This window comes from Acartia tonsa, chromosome 12 (assembly GCF_053477335.1).
Source record: "Acartia tonsa isolate MP-2025a chromosome 12, ASM5347733v1, whole genome shotgun sequence".
NCBI lineage: Eukaryota > Metazoa > Arthropoda > Copepoda > Calanoida > Acartiidae > Acartia > Acartia tonsa.
In genome coordinates this window covers 28,640,811-28,660,360 of record NC_137271.1, presented here as the reverse complement: position 1 = coordinate 28,660,360, position 19,550 = coordinate 28,640,811, and the positions used below count along the sequence as shown (strand labels likewise).

The window sequence follows — 19,550 nt, the reverse complement described above, 5'->3', positions numbered from 1 at the left end:
AATCATGGATAGGAAATATGACATGTGTCTTTGTCTTTTGAAACATGACTGACGGACATATGGACCAAGCAAATTATATACTACATGCTCATTTGTACAAAAAAATCATCAATCAAAATTTCAGCCGTCTATCTTAGATCCCAGCCGATAAAATCACATTTTTACTATAACGTTACAAACGGACGGATTGACAGACGAACAGACATAGTGAATTATAAAGTAGGTTTGCTACTCATAAATATGTATGTAAACAGTAGGATGTATTTTTTGTTGTAAATTTTTAAAAGTAAAAGCCAAATCTGCTTTTTAAATAGTTTTATTTCAACTTTAAGCAAAAATATATTTTTGTATTGTTTGTGCTTAATATCAAAATCTAACATTTAAAAAATTTAGATATCAAATATCTAAAATATTTTGTTATTTTAGAACTCCCCAAATCCACGAGCTTCCCACTGAATTCAAATCTTTGTTTGAGTAAGGTAAGTTTACAATTTAATCAGTTGTTACATTTCTTAGCTTGGACTTTTTTGAAGATGCAATTATATATCTTTATTTGTATGTATTATTATTCCTTGTCGTCATAGGAATAATCATTTCAAGTTAGTGGGTAAAATATATAAAATTAAAATTTGGTATAAAAAGGGCTAACAACAAGATGTTTCACTCGCTGTTTTTCTTGTTATTTGTTGTTGGGTTTTCCATAGTATACCTTATTGTTAGAGGAATGATTATATTTTAGGGTTGTATTTCTGCAGCTAATGATATATTGGAGAAGATGGATAAAACTGTGGATCCTTGCGATGATTTCTACATGTAAGTTTATAAACTAATAAGAGAATAAAAGAGACAGACATATAGACAGATATACAGAAAGGCAGACAAACAAATAGAATATAGACAGAATACAGATAAAAAATACACAGAAACAAAATTGCCCGCAGACACATGGAAAGACAGACATATATAAATACAGACACACATAATGATAGGGACTTAGAGAGTGACAGATTTACGGACAGAAAACAGACAGACATTCATAGAGACATAAAAAAAGACAGACATTCATATAGACATAAATAAAGACAGAAAACAGACAGACATTCATAGAGACATAAAAACAGACATTTATACAGACATACAGGCACGGATGCTGACAGAAAGACTCAAAGACGCATACAGACCACATGACAGACACACATACTGATAAACATTCATAAAGACAGATTTACTGAAAGACATGAATACACGCAAACATACATACAGAAAAACACATATAAATACAGATAGACGATGCAGACATGCATTGATCCAAAATTGATTATTTTTCAGGTTTGCTTGTGGAAACTACATCAAGGAGACAGTTATTCCAGACGATAGAACTAGAACATCCATGTTTTCTTTAATCAGTGACAAGTTAGAGGAACAGGTAATGTAATTGTGCGCGGCAATTGCGCGCTCAACATATCACTTCAACGATTTTCCTTACTTTCTCTGTTTTTTTCTTGTGACTAGGGGGGGGGGGTTACAATTTAGTTTGAGAGTGAGAAATTATACTAGAATCTAAAGGGGGATAAAGAAAGCAAAGAAAGAGCATAAAACAATCCAAGATTTCAATTTCCAGATGAAATAACCTCAAAACATCCCTATCTGAAGCCTTCCTAAAATTGTGAACGCAATGAGTTCCGTAGTTATTGAAATATTTAAGCTACAGACAAACTAAACCATAATAATTTATGTAATAAAATAGCAGTTATGCCCTAAAAAGTCGCCTTTTATTTGAAGGGGGAGACAACGAATTAGCATAAAACCATCTAAAGAAATTAATTTTAATAAGAATAACCCGGAAACTATGTGAAGACTTTCTCAAATGAAGAACGCAATTTTGTCAGTGGTTAGCAAGATCTAAATGGATAAAAAGAAACCTTATTCTTCAAATAATCAAATGTTAAATTAAAAAAATGTTAAAATTTTGTTTTTTAGCTGAGAGGATTATTGGAGAGTGTTGTGTTAGAAGGAGAACCTCAACCTTTTGTTATGGCTAAATCTGTTTTCCAGGTAATGAGACTTTTTTTTGTTTGTCTATCTGCTTGTCTATCGTCTGTCTTATTGTATGGTGTCTATTTTTCTGCTGTAATGGCGAAATATTTAGTTTTTGACTTCGGACCCTCAGGTTTAATAAAACTGGTTTTAACCTAATAAGAACTTATTTTAATATCCGCGGAAAGCTGTCTATGATACTATGCGGATGCGATAAATAACTATTAAATTATTTTAGTCCTGTATGAATACAGAGTTAATAGAGACTATGGGTCTGCTTCCTCTGAAGAATATACTCAAGTCTCTGGGAGGATGGCCAGTACTAGAGGGAGAATCTTGGTCTAATCCTACATTCAAATGGTAACTGTCTCCCTTTTATTTTAAAGTAATAAGAGGTTCGCTTGTCTCTTAGACCTAAAGATTTCATAGAGTATGTTGTATAAGTTATAAAAAAGAATTAATATTTAATATTAGTAGATGCACATTTTCATGGAATTTTATATAATTTGTCTAGGTATAATCATCATTTATATAATTTTGTTTTTTTATATTAAAGAATATAAATTTCATTAAATTTGCATAATTTATATAATAAGAGTGCTCAAAATTATTTGTATAGTTAATTTTGCCAAATTTTTGGTATATAATAATGAGTTATTTTATAAAACTTTCCATTATTATCTTATTTGTTATTTGCTTTGTCCTATATCTAATACACTTATAGATATTTCTTAAATATTTTTTTGGCGGGGGGGGGGGGCACTTAACCTAAATTTGAAAAGATAGCCCTAATCCTCGAAAGGCCAAGAAAAGCTTTGTTATTTAAGCTGTTTTAGAAATACTATCCATCCAAATAGTTTTAGAAGAGATCTTCTAGCGTTTTTATTTAGGCATCAAATGAATTAATTTAGGTATGAGTTGAATTACAAGTTCCGCAAGTTTGGTTACTCTATTGATTCTCTGGTAGATTTTTCTGTGACTACAGACATGAGAAATTCTTCTTACAGGTAATTTTAAAAAGCTAAAATTGTTTAAGTATGCAATGAGATACACTTTTGAAAGTATAGGAACTTTATGAATAACTGTGTGATAAATTGAGCAAGGTTGTTATTATTTACTATTATTTACTGTTCTATTTGATTTAAAATTATAAGATTCTATTATTGTTGTGATTTTTTGGGACATCATTGTCTTTGTCAACCACAATGTTAGTTGTATGCTTCTACTTTTATTAATTGTAGCTTTTTTCTTTAGTGAAATAGAAGTTTTCCTAAAAGAGTATTTTTTAGCATAGAACCCTTTATCTTATTTTAAGATAAATTGATGTAAGCGAGGGCGGGGGAACTCATGGCTTGATAGGCACTGTGAGAAAAGCACCTAAATTGATAAACATTGACTATTTGTGTCTTTTTAGAGTAATTGACATTGATCAGCCCGGTCTTGGTATGGCCAGAGAGTATCTTATGAAGGGACAAGATGATCCTGATGTTAGGGTAAGTTTAGTTCATTTTTTATCCGCTAGATGTAGCTATTATAATCATATATATCATAATTAGAGAGTATCTTATGATTGGACAAGATGATCCTGATGTTAGGGTAAGTTTAGTTCATTTTTTATCCGCTAGATGTAGCTATTATAATCATATATATCATAATTAGAGAGTATCTTATGATGGGACAAGATGATCCTGATGCTAGGGTAAGTTTAGTTCATTTTTTATCCACTAGATGTATCTAATATAATCATATATATCATAATTAGAGAGTATCTTATAATGGGACAAGATGATCCTGATGTTAGGGTAAGTTTAGTTCATTTTTTATTCACTAGATGTAGCTATTATAATCATATATATCATAATTAGAGAGTATCTTATGATGGGACAAGATGATCCTGATGTTAGGGTAAGTTTAGTTCATTTTTTATCCACTAGAAGTAGCTATTATAATCATATATATCATAATTAGAGAGTATCTTATGATGGGACAAGATGATCCTGATGTTAGGGTAAGTTTAGTTTATTTTTTATCCGCTAGATGTAGCTATTATAATCATATATATCATAATTAGAGAGTATCTTATGAAGGGACAAGATGACCCTGATGTTAGGGTAAGTTTAGTTCAATTTCTATCTGCTAGGTGTAGCTAAAATATTCTTAGATCTTGCCATAATTGAAGAGTTTCTTATGAAAAGATAAGACCTTTACATTGATGTAAGTTTAGCTCAATTTTTATCCAATAGCTGTAAAAAAGAACTAAATAGCTAAAATTACAAAATTTGGTGGAAAATAGATTTTTATTTTTATAATTGTTCAGGCATACTACGAGTATATGTTGGATGTAGTTACCCTACTTGAAGGAGAAACCGAGCTAGCTGCCAGAGACATGACTGATGTGCTTAGATTTGAAATTGCCCTAGCCAATATCTCACTACCAAGGTGTGCTCATATATATTTAGTAGTGATGCTAATCTATAATTCCATTTTTCTGTCTGACCGTAACGCTATGAGAGAAATGTGATTTTCTCAGATGATATTTATGATAGACTGATGATTCGTTGGATGAATAAATTGCGGCTCAAAGAGCATCCAGTATAAAACTTACTTGGTTCGTTAGTCTGTTGCCTATGTTGCAAAAGACATACATACATATTTTGGGTATAGTCCCATTTGTGGCAACGCCCCTTAAGGGGCGATTCGTCGTATTTTCAAAATGGCTTTGATATGTTATTTTAGGTTAGGTTATATTAGATTAGGTGATTGCCCCGCAGGGGCTAGAAAAAGGAGAAAAGCTACTCTGAAAATACGAAGAAACGCCTCTTAAGGGACGTTGCCATGAAAGGGACTATACCCCATATTTTTTTAAAAAGATTTTGTAATGTTCCATTATTAATAATCACATATTCTCACTCATTATATTTCTTCTTTTAATTGAGACAATGGGCTGTTTATCACACCAGCCCCCAAAGTTTTATAATAACGTTTTATTTTTGATTGGCAAAACAACTTTAGGGACTTTAAATGAATTTTGATTGGTTGGTTTATTAAATTGAGTGTCCATATGCTTCAACCATAATTGTAATCTACAGAAGGGGTAATTTTGTGTATTAACATCGAGGATGTACATAAATTAGTGGTCCATTGCCTTATCCCTTTAGATCCCAGATTTAAAACTAAGATATACAATTGTTTTCTTTATCAGAGAGGAGAGACGTGATGCCTCTAAGTTGTACAACAAGATGGAGGTGAAGGACCTGTACACCTATGATCCCAACACTCCCTGGGTAGAGTATATCAACCAGATGTTGGACGGTGTCGAGACTATTGACGAGAATGAGATTGTTATCGTTGATGTGCCCAAGTATATTGAGGATTTCAGCCAGCTTATTGCAGTTACACCAGTTAGGACACAGGTAAACAAAAACTGATGATATAATGCCTAATTGTTCTAGAAATCACTATTTTGAGAAAGTAAACCAAGTTAGATAGACAGAATGTATTAGAAAAACAGTTTCAAATTGATAGGGCAATTCTAAACTGCAAAAAATTCTACATGGCCATACCGACACACATTAAATATAGAAAAGATTAACTTTTAATCTAATGTTTTAATATAAAAATTAGGAAATAACATAAAAAGAAAGATTAGTTGAATGAAACCTTTTTTTTGAATTTGTCTATTTTAGTTCATTTCTTCTTAGTTAATTATGTTCATTAATTAAAAGAAGAGCATTCATTTAAAACTTTTTTAAAAACCTTTTTACGAAATGCTTATTTTTATAGCATTTCATTATAACTTGGTTTGATAAACTAAATCAATATATTTTAAAGGCTCTTTTAATTAAAGATTTATATCCTAAATCTTAGTTACCCCCTTTATTTTGAAATAAACTGAAAATGAGTAGGGGAGGGGGGTGGGATAGTTTTTCGTATGTTTGATTTTACTTTAGGTCAGTTTAGGATAGGTAATTTTGGGATTACTGGGTATCCTAGTACTCTTAGGGCACCGCAGGGTTAGGGTTTCCCCATGGGTTAGGCATAGGAAAAAAATACTCCACCCCTTTTCTTTTTAATATCTATCAGTGCTCGATAGTACTTTGAGGGAAAGTAATGATTTTTAAAATAAATAATTTTTAGGCCAATTACTTGATGTGGAGAGCCGCAGCTTCCTCCATGGGATTTTTAACCGCTGCTGCTGATAAGGTAAGCTGTTCTTAATGTACTTGTATGAAAATAACAGGATGTCTGAGTGTGTCTGTCAAAGGATATTCATGACCGCTGAACCGATATGATTATCCTTTACAGTGTAGCTTATCATAAGTCCTGGGAGGGTTTATAACTGGGGGAAGGGTACAGCAATCATATAAAGTGGTAAGGCTCTTATCTGGACCTCTTGATTTCTGAACCGATTGAGTTCTACATTTTAGGAAAGCTTCACATTTTCTGGTCCCCGGATGCGTTTATGCTATTTAAAAAACTAATGTTTACCCCTATAGTTATACATAGGCCCTAAAGCCATGGAGCACGCTAGTAGAAGGATGTGTATGTGCAGATGCAGCTTAAGATCTTGCAAACCACTTGATATTTTGCTATAAACTATTTATACGTCCATAAACAATTTTTTGGGGTCAGGAAAACGTTGTTTTTAAATATATGTTATCCAAAAACTTGTTTTTTTTACTTTATACAGAAATGTTTTCCTCATTTTCCTCGTATCTGAAAGCAAAACAAAATAATGTTTTATTCTGCTGAATTTCTATACAAAACTATATATTACATTGCACCCAGGGGCGTCCAAGCTTTATTTTTTTTTTGGGGGGGGGGGGTAATTATCCCCTCCTGAAATCTGTTGGCAGGAGTAAATTTTGTTTACACCCCCCAAAATTTTTTTTTTGTTAGATTTTTTATTTTAGGGGGGGTATTTACTATTTACCCCCCAAAATTGTTTGGGGGGGTAAATACCCCCTCCTAAATGGTTAGGGGTGCCTACGGCACCCCCAGGGTAGGAATAAATTTTAAATGGGGGGGGGGGGGGGTCTCTTATCTTATTTTTTAAAAATTACTTTTTGATTTTCTTAGGAGGTGGTGTAGTTAAAGTAAATTAAAGCATCCCAGGGAAAGTTTATAACTAATTTGAAATCTACCTTTGTGCTTTTTAGGACAAAATTATCCTAGTTATAGATGTAAATATCAGGTTTTTATATGTAACATGCATACATAGATATTTATTTATACATCTAACTATGATCAACATATTTATCTAACTATAATTGTTGATGATAGACACCCAATAAACAATAATGTACTCAAGTTTTAGAAATTACAATGGCAAATAACGAATAGAACTGCTTTTGAAATATTAATTTATATTCAGTTTAAAGAAAGAAGATTGGGTTATGTACATTTTAGTAAATAAAAATTTGCTAATTGTCTACTGTACACATTTTTTTCGGTATTAATCCCCCACTATTTATTTAGATTGCCCTGAAGTTGTCAAAGAAGCTGACTGGTAAAAGTGAGGAGCCCCCCAGGTGGAGGAAATGTGTCAGTGCCGCTTCTGGCTCTTTAGGTATATGAATTTCTATTAGCTTCATCCATAAGATGCACTGTAGTTTTTTCAATAAAAATATGTTTATGTAAAGTTTGTTTCATATGATAATCCGAAACTATATATTAAATTTATAGAGTAGATTTGCTACTGCATATATTCCTATCTCTTTGTAAAACCAAATTATTATCTCTCGTTTTTAGGAAACAATTTTCAATAATATAGAAAAAATAACTAATTTTTGAAAGATGAAAGTATCAATTTTAAATACAAATGTTTCAGCCAATGCCGTTGGAAGTCTGTATGTGAACAAATACTTCAAAGAAGATTCTAAAGTAAGTAGTAAGCTTCTAGGGAGGGTTTGGTTAATTAAGAGTTAGGAGAGCCCTACAAAGGCTAAAAAAATTTCTTCAAAAATTTAAAATTAGGAGGGTTTCGATTATCCATTAATTGGTTCAAGTAAAATTAAGTTATAAGTTCTAATATCATATTTTATGTGATATTATTAAAAAGAAATTTTTTTTTTCTAAAAGAATATTTTGAGTATTGTAGACAATTAATTAGGGTTATATACGTCATTTGTATTATTTCAAACAACTAATCAATTTATTACAAAATTCCTTAAATAACAGAAAATTCTGAAAAAAAGATATATTAAAATAGAGAATAGAAAGAATAGTCTTAGCTTTTTATTAAGTTTTTTTATCCATTTAACATCTGAGAGAATATAAAAGAATAGTTATTTATAGCATCGTTTATAGACAGCTTTCCATGAATATTTAAATGAAAAATGGTAATATCTAAACCGTCTTTTTAAGCCATGAGGGGCCAAAGATCCGGGCTAACAAAACTGGTATTTATATAATGATTTTTATCTCAATATCTGTGGAAAATTGTCTGTAATACGATGCTTTACATAAGTTTTCAGTATGGCTAAGAACCGCTTCTAATACAGCGGAAATAATTGGTTACGAAACAAAACTGGAAAATGTTTCCATTAAATTCAATGATAAATAATTTTGTTTAAAATTTTTAGGCAGCTGCAGTAGATATGGTTAAAGGAATTAGACAGGAGTTCATGAGAATGTTGAGGTAAACTTTAACAAGGATAATCCTGATATTAAAGTAACAGGATGTCTGTCTGTTTGTACCGAATTATCTCGCTAACCGCTGAACCGATATGGTGCTACATCACAGTGTAGCTTTTCATAGGTCCTGGGAAGGTATATAACTTATTTTGGGGAGGGTACCACAACCCCCCAAAGAGATATCGCCAAAAATAAAAAAAAATTGCTGCCTTGCGGATTTTTTTTGGAATTAGCTAAAATCATAAGTTACAACAATTTGTTTTTTTGGTAACAGCTGAGTAATAAGAAACAACTTTACTACCTGTCCCTAGAGGCCGCTAGTCTTATAATAAAAAGTAATAAGGTTTATTTGTCTTTGGCCTAAGATTTCGATAACTACTGAACCGATTGAGTTCTCCATTTTAGATAAGCCTCACATCATTAGCCACATAAATCAGCATTGCAAAAATATCAGGATTAATCGGATAATTATATTACATAAAAATTTGTTGTTAAAAAAGTTTAAAATCGACATGTTTAAAATGGACGTACAGACATTCTGGTTACGTTTATAGAGTTTATACGCTTTCTAAATAGTACCACAGGAATAACCATGCAAAGTTTGAAGTTTGAACTAAATAAACAGAATAGTAATGCATAAGTCGAAAAGTCTAAGTAAATTTGTTGCAAAATTGTTAAAGGAATCATCATGCAAAGTTTAAAATCGATAGGACAATTATAACCTGATTAGGTTAACTAAAAGAGCTAACCATTCCAGACGGACGGAACGAACCTAATTAAAGAAAAGCTTTGCTTTTGAAAATTAATTTGATATTCTCGATATTTGTTACAAATTCATGAATATGTTTTTAGGGAGGTTGATTGGATGGATGATGAGACTAAAGAGAGAGCTTTAGAGAAGGCTGAAGGCATGGTGGAACATATTGGATATCCTCAAGGTATCTATCTATCTATCAATCTATCGTGCTATTTATATTATGTATCTTTTGGTTGAACAAATTGGTTATCCTTAAGGTATCTATATTTTTGCTATCTTCTTGCTAGCTGTGTTATATTATACTACCGGTTTCGCCCCCAGCTTCTAGGGGCTTTGCCCCAAGAGGTATAATTACATCTTTTATTACCAGGAGATGCCCCCACTCCACCACTATTTTAAATAATTTAAAAATGGTGAGGGATTTTTTATTTCTTGGGGGGTTGGGGGTGTCCCACCCCCCAAGAAAATAGCCTAAAACTACCACAAGATATGTAGGTATATTCCCTGAAGAGTAGAATCCAATCGGTTCAGTGGTTACCGAGATCTTAAGGGACAGACTGACAGACATCATTCTACTTTGTATTATAGATATCTTTTGGTTTAGAATATAGGATATCCTCGAGGTAACTATCTATCTTGCTATATATCGTTTTTAGTATCTAATTATCTATTCAACCTATCCATCTAATGATCTATCTATATGTATGGTTTCATTGATTCAGCTATCAATTCATTTATTCATATATATAATAGATATCTATACATCTATCTATTTATCTATTCATTTGTTTATCCATCCATCTATTCATGTACATATATAATTTGCCCACCCGCGACCGTGGATCAACACGTAGCGCATCCGCTCTTCGTCGGGAAGGTGATAGGTTCGAATCTTGGGCCGACACCGTCAGATGCGCGATATAAATAGTTAGAGTAGGGGGAATATTTTGGCCCAAAACAGGCGCAACTCATTTCTATGCACAGTTGGGACTTCTCAGACAAAAGTCGTGCATCACAGAGAGTTGGTTGTCTGTGTGTGTAACAGTCATCCTTAGTTCTCCTGGATTGCTGGACCAGGACCTGGACAGTACATCAAGTCGAAAAGGTTCTTGACTGCAATTTCGCCCGTACGAGGTAATTAAAGGTATTTTATTTGCCTTATATCTAATCATCCTTCCATCTAACATATTAATTTCTGGACATGCAAAAGCTGATAGATCTGTACTCTGACCTGGTTTACCTATCTATCTATATATTTATCTAGAATTGCTCGACATGCAGAAGTTGAGCTGAGTGCTGATGCTTACCTATCTATCTATCTAGAATTATTGGACATGCAGAAGCTGATAGACTTATACTCTGGGCTGGAGCTGAGTGCTGATGCTTACCTATCTATCTATTTATCTAGAATTGTTGGACATGCAGAAGCTGATAGACTTATACTCTGGGCTGGAGCTGAGTGCTGATGCTTATCTGGAGAATAATCTGAACATGACCAAGTTTGGAACCAACTACGCTTTCTCAAAGCTGAGAGAGAAGGTGAGTATCTGTGTTTCTCGTATTCATTAGAATCCGTCGGATAGGAACCGGTTCTCATCCATACGAAAAAACTATGTCTAGCATCGTATTATATCCAGCTTTTTACGAATATAAAAATGTACAATCATAAGATTAAAACCAGTTCTTTTAGCCCGTGCCTTCGGCACCTCGGGCCTAAAAAAACTAGTTTTAATCTCATAATTGTACTTTCTATATCCGCGGAAAGCCGTTTATAATACGATGCGAGAAATAACTATTAGTACCCTAGGAAAATGTTGATTGATGTATATCCCAATTTTGCAAGGGCACAATAGCTACGAAGTGGATTCTTTTATAAATCCTCATCAACATCAACATGAAATATTTATTTGAGTCAACATGTAAAAATACAGATTATGGATATTTAAATATAGAACAGTTTTAATTAAAACATTGATAATATTTAGATAATTAACAAAAAATATGTTATTAAAGGCAGGATCAAACACAAACATAATTGAAAAGTAACTAAAAAACAAGTGAAGTTTTACCTATTTTTGAGGGTGTACCTTCCTCCTCGAAAGAATTTATAAAAAATCCTCACACTCCCTAGAAATATCCCTATTTAAAGTGGTGGATCGAATCCCACCAACATTTTTTAAAGCACCTCTAGATGCAAAATAGCTCTATAGACATGACTGATCGTAAGATAGAAAGACATAATTACTTGAAAAGTAGCTTCGCTACTTCAAATGCTAATGGTAACCATGTCCTTGTTAGGATCTTTTATCAAAATAATAAAACATCATGATGATTTAAATAGTAGATTACCATAACTAGAAAGATCAACGTCCCTTTTGTATCTAATTTGAAAACCCTTGATCAAATTAAAAATATAAGATGAAAGTAGAAATAAAAAAACAGGTAGATGTCAAAACTTATTTTATTCGCATGTTTGTCCGTTAGGTCCTGATATTTTTATAATTTCTTTCATATTTATATTGAGCTTTGTTGCTACTTTTTATTTAAATCTGTACAGCCTATTATATAATAATTAGCCATTTTTTTGTCTGAAGCTCAAGATTTCAGTAGTTTCTAAACTGATTGTGTTCTACATTTCAGGGAAGATTCACATAGGTTTCGGTATGGTTTTAGGCTATTTTAAATTTAGATATAAGCCATTTGATGGTTTAAGGCTATTTTTCCACATCTCTTCAAATACAGAGCCCGTATATGGTATGGGTGCAGCCGCTAGTATTAAATAAACTGGTAAATAGAAAGTTAGCAGAGACTACTAAGCTTGCCACCCCTCTAGCACATATATTGATGTTTAATTAGAATGTTAGAAATGCATGGGGAAATTGTTGACAAATTTCCCACTTACCATTTGGAATAGTGGAACTAATAAACTGGACCAAAGCTTTTGAAAAATTAGATACTTTTTTGCTTTAAATGTGATTGCAATAGATGCTTGAAAACCTTTAATGGTGTTTTAGGTGGTAATTTAGAAGCCTATTTAAATCCTTCTACCCAATAGACTATCTTAAAGATATCATTATCATATATACTATTATTCTTATTATTATTAAGTAACAGTTTGTGTTTCCAGTAAGATATCGGAAACAACCCAACAAATTATTCAGGTTTTAGAATAATTTGCTAGTGGATCAACCCTCCTCCCCCCAGCCCACTTACACAATAGCCAAAGATATTCAAATTAATGTTTTTTTTCGCCAACAAACAAATTTTACCTGTCCTGAAAACCTTTTGACAAAGCACCATATTTAAACCCTTTTGAAAGAGATTGCCATACTTCTATCTGGGGGATTTTTTAAATTGTAAAAGGTTGGTTTTCCTGAGCCTTACAGCCGGCTGGCATACGACACAATTTTATTATTTGTTAAAAATTAAACACTGTGTCCATAATTTAATATATTATTGTTAGCATGTACAATGGTACATATACTTGACATTGAAAGTAAAAAGATAGTTTAACCCCTACTATACAATTAAAAGGATAGTCCTTATTTTTAATTTATAATAGTTATTATCGCATCGTAGTATAGAAAGCTTTTTGCGGATAGTAAAATGAAAATATAATATCAAAACAAGTTTTAGGTTCTGGCTAAAAACACTGGTATTAATCTTTTGATTTGTATTTAGTTATTCTTAGAAAATTGCCTATGTGTACATGATTGTTCAGTATGGCTGAGAACCGGTTCTAATCTAGCGCGCTGATTTTAATCGGTTTCAAAGTCATACTGGAAATGTTTTTATTATGAGGTTTAATTTTTATAAGATGACATATTTTTAATAATTAAGACATATTTTATTTATGTAGACAAAGCTATCTATTATCTATCAATCTATTTATCTATGTAGGTGAACAAGACTGACTGGGTGCGTCACGGACAGCCAGCTATTGTGAATGCCTATTATTCTCCGCTGGAAAACTCAATCCAGTTTCCCGCTGGAATTCTTCAGGTATGTTTTATAGTAGCGAAGCTACTCTATTATATACAATGTATTATGTCTGTCTACTTGTCCCAAAGTAACGCAAGTTCTTTTGTTCTTTATCAATCTCTCTCTCTCTCTCTCTCTCTCTCTCTCTCTCTCTCTCTCTCTCTCTCTCTCTCTCTCTCTCTCTCTCTCTTTCTTTCTTTCTCTCTATTTGTCTATCGATCTATCTGTCTGTCTATCCTTCTCTCTCTTTTTCTTTCTTTGTCAATGTATGAAAATGTTTTTTTTTAGTTTATTATTTCAAACAACTCTGCAAACAACTCTGCTATTATTGTACTGAATTATTCTTGTTTTGTATGTAAAGATTGTTTATATTCAATATTCCATTTGATACATGTTTGATTCACCAATTAAAGTTTTGTCCTTTTCGACGATTTTGACATATTTTAAAACAAATTTGCTTTTAGGGAGTATTTTTCTCATCTGACCGCCCTAGATATTTAAACTACGGAGCTATTGGCTGGGTCATAGGTCATGAAATTACTCATGGGTTTGATGATCAGGGCAGACAGTTTGATAAAGGTAAGGAAACGATATTTTAGCGGTTTTCCTCGGATTTGCCTTACTACCATAGAAACCCCCTCTTTTTTATAATATTTTGAAAATAAGAAGTGGATAGTATTTTTCTAAAGTAATCGTAGTAGTGTTTTACCTTAGGTTAGGTTATATTGGGTACAGGGTAGCCCCGCAGGACGAAGGTTTAGGCCAACCTAAAAAGAAGTAAACTTTTTGTTTGTTCGTTAACCACTGAACCGATTGAGTTCTCCATTTTAGGGAATCTTCAAATAAGTTCCAGGTTGATGTTATATTTTTTATTCTTTTACATTTAAATAAGTCTTTGGATGGTTTTAGGCTATTTTGTATACACAATTATGTATTAAAAACGATATTTTTTCAGAGGGAAATCTTGTTGATTGGTGGCACCCAGAAACAAAAACCAGGTGAGATTTTTTTATTTTTTTTTTTAAATTTTTTTATACTGATTATTATTATCATTATTATCTGATATTCCAGTTCATATATAAAAAGACATACCTACTGCTATACTTTTATTGAAAAGAAGCTTTGCTACTGAAGAAAGGGATAAGCAATAGGATCTTGTGAATATACATGAATCAGTTATTCAGACAACGTATCAATTTTCTATTTTAGATACCTAGACAAAGCCCGGCCGGTTCATATTCAACATAATGACATTTTTTCCATATAAGACCTTTTTCGTAAAGTTTTTATTTATAGGGATAAGCATCAAGTGAAACTACATGACAGGGTTCTCACGCAACCTTGTAATTTTCTATTCTAGATAACTAGACAAAGCCCGGTTCATAATCAACATAATAACATTTTTTCCATACAAGACCTTTTTCGTAAAGTTTTTATTTATAGGGATAAGCATCCAGTGAAACTACATGACAGGGTTCTCACGCAACCTTTTAATTTCCTATTCTAGATAACTAGACAAAGCCCGGTTCATAATCAACATAATAACATTTTTTCCATACAAGACCTTTTTCGTAAAGTTTTTATTTATAGGGATAAGCATCCAGTAAAACTATATGACAGGGTTCTCACGCAACCTTTTAATTTCCTATTCTAGATAACTAGACATAGCCCAGTTCATAATCAACATAATAACATTTTTTCCATATAAGACCTTTTTTGTAAAGTTTTTATTTATAGGGATAAGCATCAAGTGAAACAGACATGTTTCTCACTCAACCTTACAATTTTCTATTTTTTAGATACCTTGACAAAGCCCAGTGCATAATCAACCAGTACGGGGCCTATCATCTTCCAGAAGTCGGAGAAAATGTGAACGGCGTTAATACCCAGGTAATGCCTTGGCTACAAGCTTAGATAATTTAAGGGAGGAAGGTGACATTGCACACCCAAAAGTACCCAAAGTTTTATAACCATGTGTTATTAATGGTTAGCACAAAACCTTGGTTACTTTTAATTAACTTTGTTTGGTTGGATCCAAACAAATAATCTTTTTAACTAACAATCTAAATCTACAGAAGGAGTAATTTTCTTTATCATCATCGAAAAAATTTAACAATTAATCGTTCATTGTCTTATCCTTTAAGATCCCTTTATTGAAAATGAAATTAATTTTACTCTAAACCTTCTATTTATATAATAAATGCATTTTAGGAAAACCTAAAATAGACATGGTTGAGAGTTCTTAGATTAATTAATTGAGATAAACACCAAAAAAATATTGTTTTAAAATGAATCTTAAAAACTCTTTCAAATAGAAACTCTGACGTTCAAAATTATTTGTTTAATTTGTAACAATAGCTTTACTATTAATTATGATTAAACTTTAAAAGCGAGGCTACTTTATAACTTAATTTGTTTGTCTGCCGTCAGTAATTCATTTGAAGAATTGGAATTTTTTGTACTGCTGTTTACGGCCGATTTTTAAAAGCGAAGCTTTTCTATAATTAGGGTCGGTCCGTCCGTATGTCCGTCTATTCGTCTGTCCGTAACGGATAGCTTTTTTCGTTAATTTAGGCATGTTAGAATTGTCCTATCGATTTCAAATTTTGCATGGTGATTCCTTTAGTAGATAGGTACAATTTAGAAAGCGTAGAAACTCTATAATCATTACCAAAATGCCCGTACGTCCATTTTAAACATTTTTTTACTTTTTTAACAACAAATTTTTATGTGATCTAATCATCCGATTAATCTGATTTTTGGTATATTGATTCCTGGGACAACACAGTATAATGTTATAAGCGATGCAACTCTATAATCAAGTCCTAAAAATGTAAGTATGTCCATAAACATATCCTGTTTTAAAACAAATTTACTTACAATTTTGCTTCGACTCTTATACATTTATATTCTGTTTATTCAGATCTGACACTATATAAGTGTTAATGTCCGTTTGTCCTACCGTTTCAGTGCTTCGCTCTTATGGATGTTGTCGTCCTTGTTTTGTTGATTGGTTTACCAAAATGGGTTTCTTTTGAAACATAGAGCTGAAATTTGTTGAAAAAAATTGCCTTAAGCAATGAGCAAATAATCTCTAACTTATTTGTCCAAATTTTAGTTTTGTTTCGCGTGTAATTGATGTTTCATCCTTGTTATAAAATTATTTTCTATAAAAAAGTTTTATAAGAATATTTCTTTTGTTTCTTACAAATGAAATTTGGGCAATTTTATGTTTATTCAAATGTATAATGAATGGAAATTATTTGTATGCATAAATACACGAGAATATCAAGAATGATAACATCCAAAAACAGCCCCTTTTTGGATAGATATAGTTTAAGAATACCTGCAAATTGATAAGGGGAATTGTCTTGTGAATAATACATATACCCTGTACGGAAAGGAACAAAAAAATTATTGATTAAATGCAGAGAGAGAGGGTCAGTTCATTAAGTCAAGTGTCCAAACGTTTCACCCACTAATTGTAATCTACATAAGAGATAATTTTATGTATCATCATTGGGGATGTACATCAATATATCTGCCATTGTCTTATCCCTTTAGATCCATGATTAAATGGTGAAATTAATGATGTAGGGTTAGAAAGGCTTTTACTAGTAATCATTAATATCTTTTTCTTTAAAACTTTTCAAAAGGAAAACTTATATTTACGTCAGTCAAAATAATATTTATACTTACGATGATATTGTATGTAAGTATAGATCTATTGATTGAGCCGTTTAAGGGATCTTGAGTATTGCAAACAAATAGACAGACAAACGTAAGGTAAATTGGTAGGGCCTATGCAATAATTTTAACACTTTTACCTTTTTAAATGGTGGATTTCAAAACTTTAACTTTCAAAGCAAATTGAATTGAAGTGTTTATGACAACACCTTCCAAAATTTGAAAGAAGGTGTATCAACTTTTTTTTTATAGCTAGCCGGTTCTTTTAGTAAGTAGTAGATGTAAAATTTTTCATAGAATTCAGATATGCAATCGGTTTTTTTGTAGACTCCTTATTTTTTAAGTAATTTAAGTTTTTTTTTTTTTAAATTAAGTCGATTTTAAGGTACTAAAATGCAACAAAAAAAAAGAAAGAAAATGGCCATTATGAACAAAAATAGTAAGATCTTTAATTTGACACCTTACTTTTTCAATTCTGTCAGGTAATTATTGAAAAAATCGATTTTTTTAAACCCACGAGAATAAAAACTTTGAACTTATTTTTTTCATTCCCCAGGCATAAGAAATAGGCATTATATATACTGTTAGAATGAGAAAAGTATTACAAATCCATTCTAAGCAAAATTGAAATAAAAAGTTTACAATATAGTATATAAACTACAATAAAAGGAATTATATGAAAATATCATATTATATTATACAGGCAACGTCTTAATTCTTGAATTGAGTATAAAAATGGGAAGGGGGTAAAGAGGGGGTTAAAAAGGGAAGACGAAAGTGTTGCCTGAACAAAAAATATAATTGGCCATTTGTTTATTTTTTATTTTTTTACTTTTTTTCAATTTTGCTTACAATGGATTCGTAATATTTTTCTGATTCTAAAGGTATATATTAACCCATATTTTTTTACCTGTGAAATGATAAAATTAAGTTCAAAGTTTTTATTCTCGTGGGTTTAAAAAAATCAATTTTTTTTAATAATTACCTGACAAAATTCAAAAAGTAAGGTGTCAAATTAAAGATCTTACTATTTTTGTACATAATGGACATTTTCTTCCTTTTTTTGTTGCGTTTTAGTACCTTAAAATCGACTTAATCTTTTTTTTTAAAACTTAAATTACTTAAAAAATAAGAGGTCTACAAAAAAAAACCGATTGCATATCTGAATTCTATGAAAAATTTTACAACTACTACTTACTAAAAGAACCGGCTAGCTATAAAAAAAAAAAGTTGATACACCTTCTTTAAAATATTTCTTATATAATTTTGAAAAATCATCCTATCAAATAATGTAGTTAGGTTTATTTTATCTGAAAGAAAAGATATCGGAAATTGCAGATCTGTATCATTTGTACTTTTCATGGAGGTTTTTTAAATGGCATGGGCTAGTTTTAGACTATTTACATCACCTACCCAACCCTCCCCTTGAACGGAGAAACTAAAAATATTTTTTTACCATAATACTTACATATATCCTTTTTTCTGGTTAGTTTTTATTTCTTCGCTTCTTGATAAAAATTAAATAATAATATTTTTTAGGGTGAAAATATTGCTGATAATGGTGGATTAAAAGAAGCATATAGAGCTTACAGTAAGTAGTTTTTATACACTTTTGATTAGATACTAAATGAGATTAGCGATTTTAGCTTTCATAATAATTGACCTACTAGGGGTATAATAAAGCCTTTTAAAAAGACATACTATATCTTAAACCCTATCCTATCTCAATAATAAATTTAACCAAAAGTTGGGAATAATAAGAGGATTTATGTTTAATTTTTTGGGATGGGTAAAATATAGATAAATAGCCCCTCCATCTCCCAACTGCCAACCCAATGGGATTGTAAAACGCCCTTTTCTTCAAAGATATTAAGGTAGAAAAGGCTACCACAAAAAGATTTAATTATTCTTATTATTTCTAGATGAATGGGTGAACGAACACGGTTCAGAAAGATTGTTGCCTGGATTACAAGAATTTACCCCCAACCAAATGTTTTGGGTGAGCGCGGCTAATGTATGGTGCTCCAAATTTAGACCCCAGGTATGCTACAGTTTACTGTTTTATGTTTTTATTTGTTTGTCGGTAAATATTTAGAGACCAGAGAGACAAGAGAAAGAAAAAGAGAGAGAGAGAGAGACACAGAGAGAGAGAGAGAGAGACAGAGAGACAGAGACAGAGAGAGGGAGAGAGAGAGAGAGAGAGAGAGAGAGAAAAAAAAAATGGGGAATAGTCCCTTTCGTGGCAACGCCGCTCAAGGGACGATTCGTCGTACTTTTTAAAATGACTTTTAATAGGTTATTTTAGGTTAGGTTAGTTTATATTGGGTTAGGTGATTGCCCCACAGGGTTAGCGCCCCCCGCAGGGGCTAAAAATAGGAGAAAAGCTACTGTGAAAAAAACAAATAATCAAATAATAAGGAGCGTTGCCACGAAAGGTACTATACCCGGAAAA

General features: G+C 31.8%; 1 protein-coding gene across 2 annotated transcripts in view; it reads left to right on the top strand.

Annotated features, from left to right (window-relative positions):
- Nucleotides 1-19,550, top strand: part of LOC145334248 (neprilysin-2-like) — a 94,562-nt gene that overhangs the window by 72,822 nt on the left and 2,190 nt on the right. For both annotated transcript variants that reach the window (XM_080179623.1, XM_080179624.1), the window contains 21 exons: nt 427-479; nt 740-813; nt 1,330-1,426; nt 1,981-2,055; nt 2,276-2,397; nt 2,949-3,044; nt 3,452-3,530; nt 4,355-4,476; nt 5,240-5,450; nt 6,175-6,240; nt 7,516-7,606; nt 7,868-7,920; nt 8,622-8,677; nt 9,526-9,611; nt 10,839-10,969; nt 13,331-13,432; nt 13,876-13,990; nt 14,367-14,409; nt 15,211-15,301; nt 18,638-18,689; nt 19,021-19,139. In XM_080179623.1, coding sequence (XP_080035749.1) covers nt 427-479; nt 740-813; nt 1,330-1,426; nt 1,981-2,055; nt 2,276-2,397; nt 2,949-3,044; nt 3,452-3,530; nt 4,355-4,476; nt 5,240-5,450; nt 6,175-6,240; nt 7,516-7,606; nt 7,868-7,920; nt 8,622-8,677; nt 9,526-9,611; nt 10,839-10,969; nt 13,331-13,432; nt 13,876-13,990; nt 14,367-14,409; nt 15,211-15,301; nt 18,638-18,689; nt 19,021-19,139 — 1,934 coding nt within the window. The remainder of the gene's footprint in view (nt 1-426; nt 480-739; nt 814-1,329; nt 1,427-1,980; nt 2,056-2,275; nt 2,398-2,948; nt 3,045-3,451; nt 3,531-4,354; nt 4,477-5,239; nt 5,451-6,174; nt 6,241-7,515; nt 7,607-7,867; nt 7,921-8,621; nt 8,678-9,525; nt 9,612-10,838; nt 10,970-13,330; nt 13,433-13,875; nt 13,991-14,366; nt 14,410-15,210; nt 15,302-18,637; nt 18,690-19,020; nt 19,140-19,550) is intronic.